We start from the raw sequence: 18,924 nt of genomic DNA on the forward strand, positions 1-18,924 counted from the left end.
GCGTAGGTTCACGAGGTTAATTCCCGGGATGGTGGGACTGTCATATGTTGAAAGATTGGAGCGACTGGGCTTGTATACACTGGAAATTAGAAGGATGAGAGGGGATCTGATTGAAACATGTAAGATTATTAGGGGATTGGACACACTAGAGGCAGGAAACATGTTCCTGATGTTGGGGGAGTCCAGAACCAGAGGCCACAGTTTGAAAATAAGAGGTAGGCCATTTAGAATGGAGTTGAGGAAAAACTTTTTCACCCAGAGAGTTGTGGATCTGTAGAATGCTCTGCCTCAGAAGGCAGTGGAGGCCAATTCTCTGGATGCTTTCAAGAAAGGGTTAGATAGAGCTCTTAGTGATAGCGGAGTCAAGGGATATGGGGAGAAGGCAGGAACGGGGTACTGATCGTGGATGATCAGCCATGATCACAGTGAATGGCGGTGCTGGCTTGAAGGGCTGAATGGCCTACTCCTGCACCTATTGTCTATTTCCTATTGGTAACAATTTTAGCATACTCATCCAGATTCGAAGATGAATCCCTGAATACAGTCCAGTCCACCAATTCAAAGCAGTCCTGTAAGTGCTCCTGTGCTTCCCTTGTCCATACCTCACTACTGGTGCTGCAGTCTTCAGTCTCTGCCTATAGTCAGGGAGTAGAAGTACAGCCAGGTGATCAGACTTCCTGAAGCGAGTCTGATCACTTCACAAACTCCCAACAGTTTGCAATAGTTGCAAATTCTCTACAAATTTGTTCCTCTGAATCCCTTGTACTGTTGGGTGATCTATAATATTGGTCCATTAACATGTATATATTTTTTTATTCCTCAGCTCCAGCTATAACACCTGACTAGACGAGTTCTCCAGACTGTCCTGACTGAGCTTAACTGTGACATTTTCCATGATGAGTAATGTCATTTCTCCCTCCTGCTCTCTCACACATAAAACAACAGAACCGTGGAATATTGATCTGCCAGTCCTTCCCCTCCTGCAACCAAGTCCAACTAATGGCTACAATATCATAATTCCATGTGTCGGTCCATGCCCTGTGCTCACCTGCCTTTCCTCCAATACTTCCTGCATTGAAATATATGCGCATCAGGACACTAGTCACATCATGGTCAACCTTTTGGTTCCTAACTACCTGAGGTCTTAAAAACATCTGTCTCCACAACCTCTCCAATATCTGTTCAGGCACTTTGGTTCCCATCCCCCTGCAGCTCTAGTATAAACCTCTCTGTGCAGCATTAGCAAACCTTTGCACTAGGATATTAGTCCCCTTCTAGTTCAGGTACATAGAGATAGAACATAGAATAGTACAGCACAGTACAGGCCCTTCAGCCCACAATGTTGAGCCGACCCTCAAACCCTGCCTTCCATATAACCCTCCACCTTAAATTCCTTCATATACCTGTCTAGTAGTCTCTTAAACTTCACTAACGTATCTGCCTCCACCACTGACTCAGGCAGTGCATTCCACGCACCAACCACTCTCTGAGTAAAAAACCTTCCTCTAATATCTCCCTTGAACTTCCCACCCCTTACCTTAAAGCCACGTCCTCTTGTATTGAGCAGTGGTGCCCTGGGGAAGAGGCGCTGGCTATCCACTCTATCTATTCCTCTTATTATCATGTACACCTCTATCATGTCTCCTCTCATCCTTCTTCTCTCCAAAGAGTAGAGCCCTAGCTCCCTTAATCTCTAATCATAATCTATACCCTCTAAACCAGGCAGTATCCTGGTAAATCTCCTCTGTACCCTTTCCAATGCTTCCACATCCGTCCTATAGTGAGGCGACCAGAACTGGACACAATACTCCAAGTGTGGCCTAACCAGAGTTTTATAGAGCTGCATCATTACCTCGCGAGTCTTAAACTCTATCCCTCGACTTTTGAAAGCTAACACCTCATAGGCTTTCTTAACCACCCTATCTGCCTGTGAGGCAACTTTCAGGGATTTGTGGACATGTACCCCGCACCCCCTCCCCCCCCCCCCCATCCCTCTGGTCCTCCACACTACCAAGTATCCTGCGATTTACTTTGTACTCTGCCTTGGAGTTTGTCCTTTCAAAGTGTACCACCTCACACTTTTCCGGGTTGAACTCCATCTGCCACTTCTCAGCCCACTCCTGCATCCTATCAATGTCTCTCTGCAATCTTCAATAATCCTCTACACTATCTACAACACCACCAACCTTTGTGTCATCTGCAAACTTGCCAACCCACCCTTCTATCCCCACATCCAGGTCGTTAATAAAAATCATGTAAAGTAGAGGTCCCATAACTGATCCTTGTGGGACACCACTAGTCAGAACCCTCCAATCCGAATGTACTCCCTCCACCACGACCCTCTGCCTTCTGCAGGCAAGCCAATTCTGAATCCACTTGGCCAAACTTCCCTGGATCCCATGCCTTCTAACTTTCTGAATAAGCCTACCGTGTGGAACCTTGTCAGATAGTCATAGTCATAGTCATACTTTATTGATCCCAGGGGAAATTGGTTTTCGTTACAGTTGCACCATAAATAATAAATAATAATAGAAATAGTAATAGTAATACTACTATTAGTAAATAGTAAATAGTAATAGTCATGGAAATAATAAATAGTAACAGAATAGTAATAGAGAAATAGTAATAAATAGTTAAATAGTAATATGTAAATTATCCAGTAAATTAGAAATAAGTCCAGGACCAGCCTATCGGCTCAGGGTGTCTGACCCTCCAAGGGAGGAGTTGTAAAGTTTGATGGCCACAGGCAGGAATGACTTCCTATGACGCTCTGTGCTGCATCTCGGTGGAATGAGTCTCTGGCTGAATGTACTCCTGTGCCCAACCAGTACATTATGTAGTGGATTGGAGACATTGACCAAGATGGCATGCAACTTAGACAGCATCCTCTTTTCAGACACCACCGTGAGAGAGTCCAGTTCCATCCCCACAACTTCACTGGCCTTACAAATGAGTTTGTTGATTCTGTTGGTGTCTGCTACCCTCAGCCTGCTGCCCCAGCACACAACAGCAAATATGATAGCACTGGCCACCACAGACTCGTAGAACATCCTCAGCATCGTCCGGCAGATGTTAAAGGACCTCAGTCTCCTCAGGAAATAGAGACAGCTCTGACCCTTCTTGTAGACAGCCTCAGTGTTCTTTGACCAGTCCAGTTTATTGTCAATTTGTATCCTCAGGTATTTGTAATCCTCCACCATGTCCACACTGACCCCCTGGATGGAAACAGGGGTCACCAGTACCTCAGGTCTACCACCAGCTCCTTAGTCTTTTTCACATTAAGCTGCAGATAATTCTGCTCACACCATGTGACAAAGTTTCCTACCGTAGCCCTGTACTCAGCCTCATCTCCCTCAAATGCCTTACTAAAATCCGTGTAGATCACATCCACTACACTACCCTCATCTATATGCCTACTCACCTCCTCAAAGAACTCTATCAGGCTTGTTAGACATGATTTGCCCTTCACAAAGCCATGCTGACTGTCCCTGATCAGACCATGATTCTCTAAATGCCCATAGATCCTATCTCTAAGAATCTTTTCCAACAGCTTTCCCACCACAGACGTAAGTCTCACTGGTCTATAATTACCCAGACTATCCCTACTACCTGTTTTGAACAAGGGGACAACATTCGCCTCCCTCCAATCCTCCAGTACCATTCCCGTGGACAATGAGGACATAACGATCCTAGCCAGAGGTTCAGTAATCTCTTCCCTCGCCTCATGGAGCAGCCTGGAGACTTATCTGTCCTAATGTATTTTAACAACTCCAACACCTCCTCTCCCTTAGCATCAACATGTTCCAGAACATCGACTTTACTCATATTGTCCTCACCATTGTCAAGTTCCCTCTCATTGGTGAATACCGAAGAGAAGTATTCATTGAGGACCTCGCTCACTTCCACAGCCTTCCCACCCTTATCTCTGATTGGTCCTACCTTCACTCCTGTCATCTTTTTGTTCTTCACATAATTGAAGAAGCCTTGGGGTTTTCCTTTACCCTACTCGCCAAGGCCTTCTCATGCTCCCTTCTTGCTCTTCTCAGCCCCTTCTTAAAGTCTTTTCTTGCTGCTCTATGTTCCTCAATAGACCCATCTGATCTTTGCTTCCTAAACCTCATGTATGCTGCCTTCCTGCACCTGACTAGATTTCCCTCTTCACTTGTCACCCATGGTTCCTTCACCCTACCATTCTTTATCTTCCTCACTGGGACAAATTTATCCCTAGCATCCTGCAAGAGATCTCTAAACATCAACCACATGTCCATAGTACATTTCCCTGCAAAAAACATCATCCCAATTCACACCCGGGTACAAACAGAAGGTATAAACCATCCCTTCTGTACAGGTCCCATCTTCCCTGGAAGAGAAGCCAATGATCCAAAAATCTTATGCTTCCCGCCTACACCACCTCCTTAGTCATGTGTTAAACTGTATAATCTTCCTATGTCAGGACTCATTAACAAGTGGCTTGGGTAACATCCTGAGATCACAACCCTGGAGATCCTGCCCTTCAACTTATCTCCTAACTGCTGAACTCCCTTTCCAGAACCTTGTCAATCTTCCTACTAATGTCCTACATGGACAAGAACCTCTGGCTGCTCACCCTCCACTTAAGAAAACTGAGGACTCGATCTGAGGTGACTCGATCAGAGGTGTCCCAGTCCATGACCCCCGGGAAGTAACATACCATCTGGGAATCTCATTCTTGCCCAGAGTATCTTCTTTCTGTTCCCCTAACTAATGAATCCCCTATCACCACACTCACCTCTTCTCCCCCCTTCTCTTCTGAGTCACAGAGTCAGACCCAGAGCCATGTTTCAAGTCTTAAGGTTTCCATGTTTTAGTAAAGATAGAGTGGGAGGTTAAGGTTGTGGGGGATGGGGGGGTTAAGTTGCAATATCAATATCAAAGATGCACTTAGAGGGGATATAACGGCAGACTCATTCACAGAGTCTTTAAGGGTAGCACTCAAAGATAAGAAATTTGCAATCATTCTGATGGGATTATACTCTCAACACCCCAATAGCCCACTGGAACATTGAGGAACTTCTGGCCACAGGCCTGTACTCGTGATGTTCTGCAGGGTCTTGTACTGGGATCTCAGTTGCCTGCATATTTGGATAGTTTAGATTCCCAAAGATACAACAAGATATCGATCAGTTGTATATAAGGGCAGAGAAATGGCAGATGGAGTTTAATTCAGCCAAATGAGAGGAGCTATATTGTAGGAGATCAAATGTAAAGAGTAAAATATTAAGGGCAAGACCTTTAACCGTGTTGATGTGCAAAGAGATCAAGTACATAGCTCCTTGAAGGTGGCTACACAGTTGATCGGGTGGGTAAAGAAGGCTTATGGTATAGTTGCCTAGATTAGTTGAGGCATTGAGTTGAAGAGTTGGAAAGTTATGTTGCAAATGTTAGACCACATCTGGAGTATTACATTCAATTCTGATCATCCCATTATGGAAAGGATAGGGAAGCATTGCACTGGGTGCAGAAGAGGTTCACCAAGATGCTACCTGGATTGGAGGACATGCTTTACGTACTCTCTGTTTTATCCCTTCTCTTTGTTTTTATTTTTCTGCTTCTGCCCCCATTACCCATCCGGATGGCCCTCTCATCCCTTCTCTTCTCCTCTGTACTTACAGTGGTGTTGGCAGCAGGTAGAAATATTCCAAGGATGAAGACCCCCAGCAAGGGATTACTGATCACGCTCATCACTGTGAAGGAACCCTAGAATGAAGGTGAAATATTTTAGTTAATCTTATACAAAGACTAACCTGATAAAGTTAACATTTGGCACTCATGTAAAACAAAATATATATTTGTCATGGTATAGAGGAAGCTGTTCAACCCATCAAGTCTATGCTAGCTCTCAGGGCATTCCCATTAATCACTGCCCTACTCCCTATTGGTTCCCCATGACCTTTACTCTCTCATATGTCCACCAACTCCCCACTATTCTCCAAACTACCTCGTACACTGGGACCAACTGACAGTGGCCAGTCAACCTACTGGTCAACATGTCTTTGGGATGTGGAGTAAGCATGGAGATGAGTGTGGTTGGGATGTACCAGTGTCACTGGAACTCTGAGACAGCAGTGCTTCTGTCACAGCTAAACTCAGTCTTTCCCCAATAGTGGAGGACATCACAACAAAATCAAGTCTTTCTCAAACAGTGGGAGGCATCACAAGTAAAATTGGTCCTTCCCCAGTGGTGGTGGGCTTCAGAACTAAACCATGTCTTTTGCCAATGGTGAAGTTCATCACAACTAAATCTTCCTCAATGGTGGGGTCATCACAAGAGAACAGGCCATTCTCCAACGGGGGTGCACCACAGCTAAATCAAGTCCGTCCCCAAGAGTGGGGAGGGATCATCACAGCTAAACCAGGTTTTCAGCAATGATGGTAGCTAAATGAGGTCCTTCCACAACAGTTGGGGTCATCATAACTAAACTTGGTCCTTCCCCAGTGCTGGGGGCTCACAACTAAACCAAGTCCTTCCACAATGTATGGGGCATCAAAGTTAAACTAGTTCCAACCAGTTCCTTCCACAAATATTAGAGGCATCACAGCTAATCCAAGTCCTTCCCCAGTGGTGGGGGGCATAACAGCCAGATGAGGTCCTTCCACACTTGTTGGGGGTATCACAGTTAAACCAGGTCGTTCCACAACAGCAGGGGAGCATCACTCTTAAACCAGGTCCTTCCACAACAGGGGTGAGTATAACTCCTAAACCAGGTCCTTCATTAATGGAGGGATTCATCACGGAAATACCAGAGCCTACCCAAATGATGAGGGGCATCACAGCTAAACCAGGTTCTTCCACAACAGGGGGCAATCATAGCTAACTAGGCCCTTCCTTCATCCACACTAAACTCGGTCCTTTCCTCAGCCACGCCTAGATTCTGTGACCTCTCAAACAGGAAGTCTCTGGCTGGGTTCAGGAGTGCGCACACCCAGAACGGGAAGCAAAGGTAACCAATAGCACCCTAGCAGAGCATTATTTCCGCACAGATCAAAGATTCAGCCGAAGATCTTTCTGCATTTGTTGATGTTTCAGGAAAATTCAGTCCCATTTCAGGGTTTTGTCCCAATACATCAACAATTTCTTTTCCCACACAGATGTGGCTTGGCACATTGTCTCCTCCAGCAGGTTATTTGTTGCCTGTTTGGAAGTCTGTAAAACAACATTTGGATCCAAAGGTCTGATGAATAACTTACTGATCTCCGTAGACCTGGCTATGAAATTACTCAAATAACTTGAAAACCCAGTCAGTTTCCCACAGCAAACTTGCCATCCAGGTTGGCTCTGGGTCTCAATGTACCTGTGGTCCCAGACCATCAGGAAGTAAATGTCATTTAGAAGCAAGGACCACTGAGGCACTGGAGCAGGGTCTTGGGGAAATGGATCCATGACTCAGCTGGAAAAATGGAAAGGTTGAGCAGAGAGCTGTTCCATTGTCTGTCCTAAATCTGAGCCCAGAGCCACCCCAACATGGAAATGTGGCCAACATACCTGTAGAACGCCCCCTTCAAGGAGAGAGGCTAGAGCAGCAAATATGATGCAAACCAAACCGTAAAACAAGGCTGTAAAGAAACAGAGAGGATGATTTCAGCAGCCCTCCCAGGCCTCGGTAAAATCACTAGGAATGTCAGCCACTGACTCACCTGACAAACATGAGCAAACCATCTAATAGGCAGTTTGAAGGAGTATGTCAAAGGAGTGAGGGGAGAAAGGATTCAGAGTGTACAGGAGGGAGGAAGGGAGGAGAGGCAGATGAAGGAGGGGTGAGAAGAGGGGATGAGGGGAGGGAGATGTACATGAGTGGAGAGAAGAGGGGATGAGGAGGGAGGAGGATAGAGAAAGAGGAGGGTGAAGAGGAGAGAGGAGAAGTACATGTGGGAGGTGAGGATGAGGGAGGGATGAGGGAGATGAGGGGACAGAGGAAGTGTTGAGAGGAGGGAGCAGAATGATGAAGGGAGGGAGGAAAGGATGAGGGAATGAGGAAAGGGGAAGGCGATGAGGGAAAAGGAGGGGCTGAGGGAAGAGAGGAGGATCTGAGGTGAGGAAGAGGAGGGTAGGAGGAGATATTATGGAGGGAGGAGGGGATGACGGGAGAGAAGAGTGGATGAGCAGAGAGAGAGAAAGGGATGAGAGGAGGCGGGAGGGAGGAGGGGAAAGGGAAGGGAGAAGGTAGGGAGGGAGGAGTGTATAATTGGAAAGAGGAAGGGATGAATGGATTGAGGAGGGAATGAGGGAGGGAGGAAGGGATGAGGGGAGGAGGGAATAATGGAGAGAGGAAGGGATGACAGAGGGAGGAAGGGATGAGGGAGAAAGGAAATGAGCAGCTTGAGGAAGGGTTGAAAGAAGGGATGGGAGCATGAGGAAGGAAGGAGGGGATGGGAAGGCAGAGGTGAGGAGAGGGAGGGGATAAGAAAATGAGGAGGGGATGAGGGGAGGGAGGAGGAGATGAAGGTCGAAGAACGGGAGGTTTGAGAGGATGTGGGAGGGAGGTGGTTATGAGGGAGGGAGGAGGGTATGAGGGGATAAAATTATGAGGGGGAGGAAGAGATAAGGAAAGGGAGGAGGAGATGGGGAGGGAAGATGGGATGAAGAGGAAGGAAGGGATGAAGAGATGGTGGAAGGTAATGGGGGAGGGAATAGGGAGAAGAGGGGAGGGAGTAGGGAGATGAGGGGACGGAGGATGTATTGAGTGATGGAGTAGGGATAAAGAGGAGGAGGGGATAAAAAGAGGGCATAGGCAATGACAGGAGGGAGGAGAAGGAGGAAGGTTTGAGGGAGGAAGGAGGGAGATAAGGGGGAAGATGAAGGGGATGAGGGAAGAGAAGTGGGAGGTGGAAGACAATGGCAGTGAAGTTTGAGGTGTCGGGATCATGAAGTGTGTGAAGTTACCATAACTAGAGAGAGGGTTCTTGGGAAATTGAAAGGTCTGAAGGTAGATAAGTCACTCGGACCAGATGGTGTACTCTGTAGAGTTCTGAAAGAGGTGGCTGAAGAGATTGTGGAGGCATTAATAATGATCTTTCAAGAATCACTAAATTCTGGAATGGTTCTGGATGACAGAAAATTGCAAATGTTGCTCCACTCTTCAAGAAGGGAGAGATGCAGAAGAAAGGATGGGGAAGGCGTTGGAGTTGACTGTTAAAGAAGTGGTTTTGGCATATTGGAGGCATATGATATAATAGGTTCTAGTCAGCGTAGTTTCTTCAAGGGAAAATCTTACCTGACAAATTTGTTGGAATTCTTTGAAGAAATAACAAGCAGCATTGACAAAGGAGAATCGATTGATGTTGTGTATTTGGATTTTCAGAAGGCCTTTGAGAATGTGCCACACATGAGGTTGCTTAACAAGCAATGAGCTCATGGTATAACACGACAGATTCTAGCATGGATAAAACAGTGGCTGATTGGCAAGAGGCAGAGAGTGGAAAGACAGGGAGCCTTTTCTTGTTTGCTGCCACTGAATAGTGGTGTTCTTCAGCGGTCTGTGTTGGGACTGATTCTTTTTATGTCATTGGATGATAGAATTGATGGCTTTGTTGCAAAGTTTGTAGACGATACAGGTAGTTTTGAGGAAGTAGAGAGGCTACAGAAGGACTTAAACAGATTAGCAGAATGGGCAAAGAAGTGGAAGATGGAACACAGTGTCATGAAGTTTGTGGTCATGCACTTTAGTAGAAGAAATGAAAAGGTTGGCAGCATCTATGGAAAAGAGTAAACAGATGAAAGATTCGAAGAGAGACAGCTTCACACAAGTCGGGGAGAATATTTTAAGAAAGGAGCAATCATGGGACTCAGCGCGTTAGCGGTGAACCAATCGATTCGTGATTCATTAGCAGAGCAAATAAGAGTAAAGCAGGGTCAAAGCAGAGCGGCCATCGTGTGAGTGGACCAGTGCAGGAGTGGGAACTTGAGGTTTTGGTGAGGAAGCACGTGGCTGAAGACATGGTGCAGGGGGGAGGGCTTCAGATTTATAGATAATTGGGCAGTTTTCCAGGGAAGGTGGGACCTGTTCCAGCAGGATGGTCTACATCTGAACTGGAGGGGGACAAATATTCTTGCAGGTAGATTTGCTAGAGAGGTTCCGGTGGATTTAAACTAGATACGAGGGGGAAGGGGAACCAGAGTGTAGAAACAGAGGTAGGGAAGAAGGAAGTAAAAGAAAATAGTAAAGTTGTTTGCACCGTTAGTGATAAACAGAGAGTAAGAGGTGGAAAATTTCTTAAATGCATTTATTTTAATGCTAGAGGCATTATAAGAAAGGTGGAGGAGCTTAAGGCATGGATTGACACCTGGAAGTATGACGTGGTAGCTATTAGTGAAACATGGTTACAGGAGGGGTGTGATTGGCAACTAAATATTCCTGGATTTAATTGCTTCAGGTGTGATAGAATGGGAGGGGCAAGAAGGGGAGGTGTTGCATTGCTTGTCAGAGAAAATATTACAGCGGTGCTCTGGCAGGATAGATTAGAGGGCTCATCTAAGGAAGCTATTTGGGTGGAATTGAGGAATGGGAAAGGTGCAGTAACTCTTATGGGGGTGTATTATAGACCACCAAATGGGGAGCGAGAATTGGAGGAGCAAATTTGTAAGGAGATAGCAGGTATTTGTAGTAAGCACAAGGTTGTGATTGTGGGAGATTTTAATTTTTCCCACATAGACTGGGAAGCCCATACTGTAAAAGGGCTGGATAGTTTGGAGTTTGTAAAATGTGTGCAGGATAGTTTTTTGCAGCAATACATAGAGGTACCAACTAGAGAAGGAGCAGTGTTGGATCTCCTGTTAGGGAATGAGATAGGTCAGGTGACGGAGGTTTGTGTTGGGGAGCACTTCAGGTCCAGTGATCACAATGCCATTAGTTTCAATATAATTATGGAGAAGGATAGGTCTGGACCCAGGGTTGAGATTCTTGATTAGAGAAAGGCTAACTTTGAGGAGATGCGAAAGGATTTAGAAGGAGTGGATTGGGACAATTTGTTTTATGGGAAGAATGTAATAGAGAAATGGAGGTCATTTATAGGTGAAATTTTGAGAGTACAGAATCTTTATGTTCCTGTTAGGATGAAAGGAAAGGTTAAAAGTTTGAGAGAGCCATGATTTTCAAGGGATATTGGAAACTTGGTTCGGGAAAAGAGAGAGATCTACAATAAATATAGGCAGCATGGAGTAAATGAGGTGCTCATGGAATATAAAGAATGTAAAAAGAATCTTAAGAAAGAAATTAGAAAAGCTAAAAGATATGAGGTTGCTTTGGCAAGTAAGGTGAAAATAAATCCCGAGGGTTTCTACCATTATATTAATAACAAAAGGATAGTGAGGGATAAAATTGGTCCCTTAGAGAATCAGAGTGGACAGCTATGTGCGGAGCCAAAAAAGATGGGGGAGATTCTGAACAATTTCTTTTCTTCGGTATTCACTAAGGAGAAGGATATTGAATTGGGTAAGATAAGAGAAACAGGTAGGGAAGTTATGGAAACTCTAATGATTAAAGAAGAGGAAGTACTGGAGCTTTTAAGGAATATAAAAGTGGATAAGTCTCCGGGTCCTGACAGAATATTCCCTAGGACCTTGAGGGAAGTTATTGTGGAAATAGCAGAGGCTCTGACAGAAATATTTCAAATGTCATTAGAAACAGGGATGGTGCCGGAGGATTGGCATATTGCTCATGTTGTTCCATTGTTTAAAAAGGGTTCTAAGAGTAAACCTGGCAATTATCAGCCTGTGAGTTTCACGTCAGTGGTGGGTAAATTGATGGAAAGTATTCTTAGGGATGGTATATATAATTATCTGTATAGACAGGGTCTGATCAGGAACAGTCAACATGGACTTGTGCGTGGAAGGTCATGTTTGACAAATCTTATTGAACTTTTTGAAGAGATTACTAGGAAAGTTGACGAGGGTAAAGCAGTGGATATTGTCTATATGGACTTCAGTAAGGCCTTTGACAAGATCCCACACGGAAGCTTGGTTAGGAAGGTTCAATCGTTAGGTATTAATATTGAAGTAGTAAAATGGATTCAGCAGTGGCTGGATGGGAGACGCCAGAGAGTATGGTGGACAACTGTTTGTCAGATTGGAGGTCAATGACTAGTGGTGTGCCTCCGGGATCTGTACTGGGTCCAATGTTGTTTGTCATATATATTAATGATCTGGATGATGGGATGGTAAATTGGATTAGTAAATATGCAGATGATATTAAGATATCATGTGGCCAAGTGGTTAAGGCTTTGGACTAGCTACCTGAAAGTCATGAGTTCGAGCCTCAGCCGAGGGAACGTTGTGTCCTTGAGCAAGGCACTTAATCACACATTGCTCTGCGACGACACTGGTGCCAAGCTGTGTGGGTCCTAATGCCGTTCCCTTGGACGAGACTAATGCCCTTCCCTTGGACGAGGGGAAACTTGCAGCATGGGCAACTGCTGGTCTTCCATACAGCCTTGCCCAGGCCTGCACCCTGGAGAGTGAAGACTTTCCAGGTGCAGATCCATGGTCTAGCAAGACTAACGGATACTAAGATAGGTGGATTTGTGGATAATGAAGTAGGTTTTCAAAGCTTGCAGGGAGATTTATGCCAGTTAGAAGAGTGGCTGAAAGATGGCAGATGGAGTTTAATGCTGATAAATGTGAGGTGTTACATTTTGGTAGGACTAATCAAAATAGGGCATACATGGTAAATGGTAGGGCATTGAAGAATGCAGTAGAACAGAGGGATCTAGGAATAATGGTGCATAGTTCCCTGAAGGTGGAATCTCATGTGGATAGGGTGGTGAAGAAAGCTTTTGGTATGCTGGCCTTTATTAATCAGAGCATTGAGTATAGGAGTTGGGATGTAATGTTGAAATTGTATAAGGCATTGGTGAGGCCAAATTTGGAGTATTGTGTACAGTATTGGTCTCTGAATTATAGGAAAGATGTCAACAAAATAGAGAGAGTACAGTGAAAATTTACTAGAATGTTACCTGGGTTTCATCACCTAAATTACAAAGAAAGGTTGAACAAGTTGGGTCATTATTCTTTGGAACGTAGAAGGTTGAGGGGGGACTTGATAGGGGTATTTAAAATTATGAGGGGGATAGATAGAGTTGACGTGGATAGACTTTTTCCATTGAGAGTTGGGGAGATTCAGACAAGAGGACATGAGTTGAGAGTTAAAGGCAAAAGTTTGGGGGTAACATGAGGGGAAACTTCTTTACTCAGAGAGTGGTAGCTGTGTGGAACGAGCTTCCAGCAGAAGTGGTTGAGGCAGGTTTGATGTTGTTGCTTAAAGTTAAATTGGACAGCAATATGGACAGGAAAGGAATGGAGGGTTATGGGCTGAGTGCAGGTTGGTGGGATTAGGTGAGAATAAGAGTTCATCACAGACTAGAAGGGCCGGGATGGACTGTTTCCGTGCTGTTATTGTTATATGGTTATATGGTATATAGTAAGTAAGGCTTTTAGAAACATATTTTTTATAGGCATCCGCTAGCCTCATGAGACCATGGATTTGTGCCTTGGAAGGTTTCCAGGGTGCAGGCCTGGGCAAGATTGTATGGAAGACCAGCAGTTGCCCATGCTGCAAGTCTCCCCTCTCCACGCCACCAATGTTGTCCAAGGGAAGGGCATTAGGACCCATATTGCTTGGCACCAGTGTCCTCGCAGAGCAATGTGTGGTTAAGTGCCGTGCTCAAGGACACAACACGCTGCCTCAGCTGAGGCTCGAACTAATGACCTTCAGATCACTAGACCGACACCTTAACCATGGTCACACGCCAACACATTAGAAACATAGAAGTATAGAACACTTACAGCACAATACAAGACCTTCGGCTGACAAAGCTGTGCCGAACATGTCCTTGCCTTAGAACTACCTAGGCTTACCCATAGCCCTCTATTTTTCTAAGCTCCATGTACCTGTCCAGGAGTCACTTAAAAGACCCTATCGTTTCCATCTCCACCGCCGCCGCCAGCAGCCCATTCCACACACTCACCGTTCTCTGTGTAAAAAACGTACCCCTCTTCACCTATTTCCAGGAACCTTAAAACTATGCCCTTTTGTGCTATCCATTTCAGCCCTGGGAAAAAGCCTCTGACTATCCACACGATCAATGCCTCTCATCATCTCATACACCTCTATCATGTCACCTCTCATCCTCTGTCGCACCAAGGAGAAAAGACTGAGTTCACTCATCTTGTTCTCAAAAGCCATGCTCCTCAATCCAGGCAACATCCTTGTAAATCTCCTCTGCACCCTTTCTATGGTTTCCACATCCTTCCTGTAGTGAGGCAACCAGAACTGAGCACAGTACTCCAAGTGGGGTCTGACCAGGGTCCTATATAGCTGCAACATTACCCCTCGGCTCTTAAACTCAATCCCATGGTTTATGAAGGCCAATGCACCGTATGCCTTCTTAAACAGGGAGTCAACCTGCGTAGCCTTCATCTGTACTAGGTGCGTTGAGCTGCAGCTCCTTAGGGACCGTGTTAAGGAACTGGAGAGGCAGCTCGATGACCTTCATCAACTTTGGGATTGAGTTCAAGAGCCGAGAGGTAATGTTGCAGCTATATAGGTCCCTGGTCAGACCCCACTTGGAGTACTGTGCTCACTTCTGGTTGCCTCACTGCAGGAAGGATGTGGAAACCATAGAAAGGGTGCAGAGGAGATTTACAAGGATGTTGCTTGGATTGGGGAGCATGCCTTATGAGAATAGGTTGTGTGAACTCGGCCTTTTCTCCTTGGAGCGACGGAGGATAAGAGGTGACTTGATAGAGGTGTATAAGATAATGAGAGGCATTGATCGTGTGAATAGTCAGAGGCTTTTTCCCAGGGCTGAAATGGATAGCATGAGAGGGCATAGTTTTCGAGGTGCTTGGAAATAGGTACAGAGGAGATATCCGGGGTAAGTTTTTTACGCAGAGAATGGTAACTGTGTGGAATGGGCTGCCAGCGGCTGCGGTGGAGACGGAAATGATAGGGTCTTTTAAGAGACTCCTGGATGGATATATGGAGCTTAGAAAAAATAGAGGGCTATGGGTAAGCCTAGGTAGTTTGAAGGAAAGGACATGTTCGGCACAGCTTTGTGGGCTGAAGGGCCTGTATTGTGTTGTAGGTTTTCTATGTTTCTCTGTTTCTTTGTCACATGGCACAGGCAGTAATCCTGAGATGACTACCTTTGAGGTCCTACTTCTCAACTTCCTTCCTAACTCCCTATAGTCTGTTTTCAGGACCTCCTCCCTTTTCCTGGCTATGTCGTTGGTACCAATATGTACCATGTCTTCTGGCTGTTCTCCTTCCCACTTCATGATATCATAGATGCGATCAGAAACATCCCGGACCCTGGCACCTGGGAGGCAATCTACCATCCGCGTTACTGTACTGCGTCCACAGAATCGCCTGTCTGACCCCCTAACTATAGAGTCCCCTATCATTGCTGCCTTCCTCTTCCTTTCCCTACCCTTCTGAGCCACAGGGCCAGACTCTGTGCCAGAGGCACAACCACTGTTACTTCCCCCAGGTAGGCCGTCCCCCCTAACAGTACTCAAACAAGAGTACTTATTGTTAAGGGGAACAGCCACTGGGGTACTCTCTGGTATCTGTCTCCTGCCCTTCCCTCTCCTAACTGTTACCATTTATCTGTCACCCGAGGCCCTGGAGTGACAACCTGCCTATAGCTCCTCTCTATCACCTCCTCACTTTCACTGACCAGACAAAGGTGCATCTCCAGTTCCCTTACATGGTCCCTAAGGAGCTGCGGCTCGATGCACCTGGCGCAGATGCGGTTGTCCGGGAATCTGGGAGTCTCCTGGACTTCCTACATCTGACATCGAGCACAGAAAACTGGCCTCACACACATACTTTCTGTCTATATACCACACAGATAACCTACCTCACCTCGACCCTTTATCGCCAAATCCTTCCTATTCTGTCTCCCTCTACTCTGTTGCTGGCTTCTCCGATGCCCGCTGTATAATTCTGTCTTCTTTTTAAACTCTACTTGCTGTTCTCACTAGTTGACATCCACACGCTTGCACAGTTGTGCCCTGTTCAAACCGCTGAAGAAATAATTGTAGTGGTTGAATAAAAAGTCACTAAATTACAGCTAATTAAATAAAGGGTTGATGTGCTGTATGATGTGGGAGTTGGTGGACTCCATTATGGTTCCTGGTGACCACATCTGCAGCAAGTGTTGTCTGCTTGAGGAACTCAGGCTTAAAGTTGATGGTCTGGAGTCTGAGCTTCAAACACAGCGGCACATCAGGGAGGGGGAGAGTTACCTGGATTCTCTGTTTCAGGAGGTAGTCACACCCATTAGATCAGCTGCCTCAAATTCAGTCTGTGATCAGGAACAAGAGGGTGTGACTGCGAGTGAGGCGGGTAGTGGGATCCAAGAGACAGTGCTGGAGGAGCCTCAGCCCTTGAGCTTGTCCAGCAGGTCTGAGATTCTTGTTCCTGTGTGGATGAGACTGGGGGCTGTAGGAAGGATGAGCAACCTAACTGTGGAACTGTAGTTCAGGCAGCCATTCAAGAGGGAGAAAGGAAGAGTGATATTTGGCTAAAGTGAATGTAGGTTCCTTGGAGAATGAGAAGGCGGAATTGGTATTGGGTAATGAGGAAATGGCCGAGGCTTTGAATGACTATTTTGTGTCGGTCTTCATGGTGGAGGACACATCTTACATGCCAAAGAAAGATGTTATGGATACGATGGGAGGTGAGGACCTGATACAGTAGCGATCACTAAAGAGGTAGTGCCGAGCAAACTTGTGGGCCGGAAGATAGATAAATCCCCTGGTCCCGATCGAATGCATCCCAGAGTAATGAAAGAAATGGCAGGAGTTATAGTAGAGGCTTTGGTGATAATTTACCAAAACTCTGGGCAGGTCCCAGTGGATTGGAAGACAGTGAGTGTCACACCACTGTTTAAATAAGGATGTAGGCAAAAGGCAGGTAACTATAGGCCAGTTATTTTAACATCAGTAGTTAGGAAAATGCTTGAAGCTATCATGAAAGAAGAAATAGTGAGGCATCTGGAATGAAATGGATCCATCAGGCAGACGCAGTGTGGATTCAGCAAAGGCAGGTCCTGTTTGACAAACTTCCTGGAGTTCTTTCTGGATATAATGAGCATAGTGGATAGGGGGGGAACCGATGGACGTTTTTTACTTGGAATTCCAGAAGGCATTCGATAAGATGTCGCATAAAAGACCTATCCATAAGATATGGATGCATAGAGTTGGGGTGATGTATTAGCATGGATAGAGGATTGGTTAACTAATAGAAAGCAGGGAGATGGGATACATGGGTGTTACTCTGGTTGGCAATCAGTGGTGAGCGATGTGCTGCAGGGGTCAGTGCTGGGCTCGCAACTGTTCACAATATATATTAACGAACTGGAAGAGGGGATCAAGTGTAGTGTATCTAAGTTTGCTGATGATACTAAATTGAGTGGAAAAGCAAATTGTGCAGAAGATATGGAGAGTCTGCAGAGAGATGTAGATAGGTTAAGTGAGTGGGCAAGGGTCTGGCAGATGGAGTACAATGTTGGTAAATGCAAGGTCATCCACTTTGGAAGGAAAAATGAAAGAGCAGATTATTATTTAAGTGGTAAAATATTGCAGCATGCTGCTTTGCAGAGGGACTTGGGAGTGCTTGTATATGAATCACAAAAGGTTGGTTTTCACGTACGGCAGGCTATCAAGAAGGCAAATGGACTGTTGGCCTTCATTGCTAGAGGGATTGAATTTAAGAGCAGGAAGGTTATGCTGCAACTGTACAGGATACTGGTGAGGCTGCACCTGGAGTGCTGCTTGCAGTTCTGGTCTTCTTAGTTGGAGAAGTTCATACCGGCTTTGGAGGTGGTGCAGAGGAGTTTCACCAGGTTGATTCCAGAGATGAGGGGGTTAGTCTGTGAGGAGAGATTGAGTCCCTTAGAAGAATGAGAGGATTTCTTATAGAAACATATAAAATTATGAAAGGGATACATAAGATAGAGGCAGGAAAGTTGTTTCCACTGTTAGGTAAGACTAGAACTAGGGGACATGGACTCAAGGTTTGGGGAGTAGATTTAGGATGGAGATGAGGAGGAATTATTTTACCCAGAGAGTGGCGAATCTGTAGAATTCTCTGCCCAATGAAGCGGTGGATGCCTCCTTACTTTTTAAATAAGCCTTCCATGAGGTACCTTATCAAATGGCTTGCTGAAATCCATATACACTACACCTACTCCTCTACCTTCATCAATGTGTTCAGTCACATCCTCAAAAAGGAGAGGAGTGAGGAGAGAGATGAGGGAGTTAGAAGGGGATGATGGGTGGAGGAGGAGATGAGGGTGGGATAGAAGGGGAGGAGGTAGGGAGGTGGATGATGAGGGGTGAGGATAGAAGGGGAGGAAGAAACTGAAGGAAGGAGATGAAAGGGATGGAGGGGAGGGGAGGGAAGGGAGAGATAGGAGGGGAAGAGGTGTGAGGGAGCAAAGGGAGGAAGGAGTTTGTGAGGAACTGATCCTGACATCTCTGACAGTGATCTGTTGCTCCTCCATCAAAGGCAGGGAAGACAGCTGAGTGAGCAGAAGCGGGAGCTCACTCTTGGTGTGTGATGTTGCAAAGAAGGCACAGTTAGTGTGGGCACTTACAGAGTCCCTTTGATATCAGATCCAATGTCCTTTCAGACAATCTTTTCATCCTGGGTTTAAGGATGTCCTCCAAAGTGACAGCTGCCATGGCGTTAATACTTGTTGAAACTGTGCTGTAAATTAAACAACACTTTAATTTCTAGTTCTCTTGTAGTGTGTCAGCAATTGGAAAAGAGACCTGGTGGAAGGACATTAAAACATTAGACCAAGGGGTGGGGTGTTCCTTTGGGTTTTCTGAAACCCTGGCTGATCTATCACAATGTGTTTTCCTGATGATGAACTTTAGCC

General features: G+C 45.6%; 1 protein-coding gene across 2 annotated transcripts in view; it reads right to left on the reverse strand.

Moving 5' to 3' along the window:
* Positions 1-18,924, reverse strand: part of slc5a5 (solute carrier family 5 member 5) — a 95,604-nt gene that overhangs the window by 23,094 nt on the left and 53,586 nt on the right. For both annotated transcript variants that reach the window (XM_072249933.1, XM_072249931.1), the window contains 3 exons: positions 18,637-18,749; positions 7,523-7,593; positions 5,650-5,736 (listed from right to left, as the gene is read on the reverse strand). In XM_072249933.1, coding sequence (XP_072106034.1) covers positions 5,650-5,736; positions 7,523-7,593; positions 18,637-18,749 — 271 coding nt within the window. The remainder of the gene's footprint in view (positions 1-5,649; positions 5,737-7,522; positions 7,594-18,636; positions 18,750-18,924) is intronic.

Source organism: Mobula birostris, assembly GCF_030028105.1.
Source record: "Mobula birostris isolate sMobBir1 chromosome 26 unlocalized genomic scaffold, sMobBir1.hap1 SUPER_26_unloc_1, whole genome shotgun sequence".
NCBI lineage: Eukaryota > Metazoa > Chordata > Chondrichthyes > Myliobatiformes > Myliobatidae > Mobula > Mobula birostris.